Source organism: Sinocyclocheilus grahami, unplaced genomic scaffold (genome assembly GCF_001515645.1).
Source record: "Sinocyclocheilus grahami isolate Dianchi unplaced genomic scaffold, SAMN03320097.WGS_v1.1 scaffold323.1, whole genome shotgun sequence".
NCBI classification, from domain to species: Eukaryota; Metazoa; Chordata; class Actinopteri; order Cypriniformes; family Cyprinidae; genus Sinocyclocheilus; species Sinocyclocheilus grahami.
Window position 1 is genome coordinate 7,524 of NW_015505502.1, and position 1,020 is coordinate 8,543.

At 40.1% G+C, this 1,020-nt stretch overlaps 1 protein-coding gene across 1 annotated transcript; it reads left to right on the plus strand.

Moving 5' to 3' along the window:
* Positions 1 to 279: 279 nt before the first annotated feature.
* On the plus strand, positions 280 to 942 carry LOC107602258 (stAR-related lipid transfer protein 9-like). Its single transcript, XM_016294715.1, has 3 exons — positions 280 to 360; positions 439 to 597; positions 756 to 942. Exons 2-3 carry the CDS (start codon positions 445 to 447, stop codon positions 855 to 857), a joined length of 255 nt encoding a protein of 84 aa, XP_016150201.1. The 5' UTR covers positions 280 to 360; positions 439 to 444; the 3' UTR covers positions 858 to 942.
* Positions 943 to 1,020: the final 78 nt, after the last annotated feature.

Sequence of the window (1,020 nt, forward strand, 5' to 3'; positions counted from 1 at the left end):
TGACTTTATTCAACAATTTCCTCTCTCTTCCGTGTCAGTCGACGCGCGTTCACGAGAGTAACACGACGCTGTACATGTCGCAGTCTGCCTTGTCTCTCTTTTTGAGATCACATTGTAAAATCTGTCATTTCATTATCTTAAAGGATTTGAAAATTGTACAGTGAATAGCAGGCTCAATAGGTAAGAGAGGTAATGATTATAACTTTCCTTCAAGTGCAGGCAAAAGCAAAATGTATCTTTACTGATTGTATTGCTTTGTCTTGTCTTTCTCTCCAATCAGTCTATCTTTTGACGGACGTATCCAACTGCCAGCTTAAACAGCCGCGGGACTTCTGCTGCCTCAGTACAGAATCTAAACAGGTGTTCTGTGTTCGCTATTCTGTGATTAGCTTTATCCAAAAGTACTTTACCTTAACCACATATTCATCTTTTCTGTAGGATGATATGTGTGTGCTGGCCATGCAGTCTGTATTTGAGGAGACACTGCCACGTCCCAGTGTGGATACTATTCGTGGTGAGATTCTACCCAGCGCGTGGATCCTTCAACCCAGCCAACGTAACAGTCGAGAGGTTGTCACTGTCATCTATTTGTTACAAGTAAGACGCTTTACCCTTGTATCCTTTGCCTCATCGTGTATCAGTTTAATGAATTAGCATTTGCATTAGCGTTATGCTTGCTTAAGTATGAAGTTCCCTGAGATGGTAAATAATTAGTTGTAAGTTTTCCTCCTCGTTTCTTGTGTCTCCCCCTATAGGTGGATTTGGGAAGCCCGTCCTTGGCTCCTAGACTGCTGAATACAGTGTCTAGGAAGCAAGCAGCTGTCATAGCAGACCTCGATTCTTTCTTCTCTTTGTGACAAATCAGGTTACACATGTAGCAACAAGCACTTACACTAAAACCCCCTGAAGGTTTTTGCTAAGATTTGCACCTCATGTTCTTGCTTTTTAATTGCTTTTTTTCACATAGCACTGATAGTATGACTATATATATATATATATATATATATATATATATATATA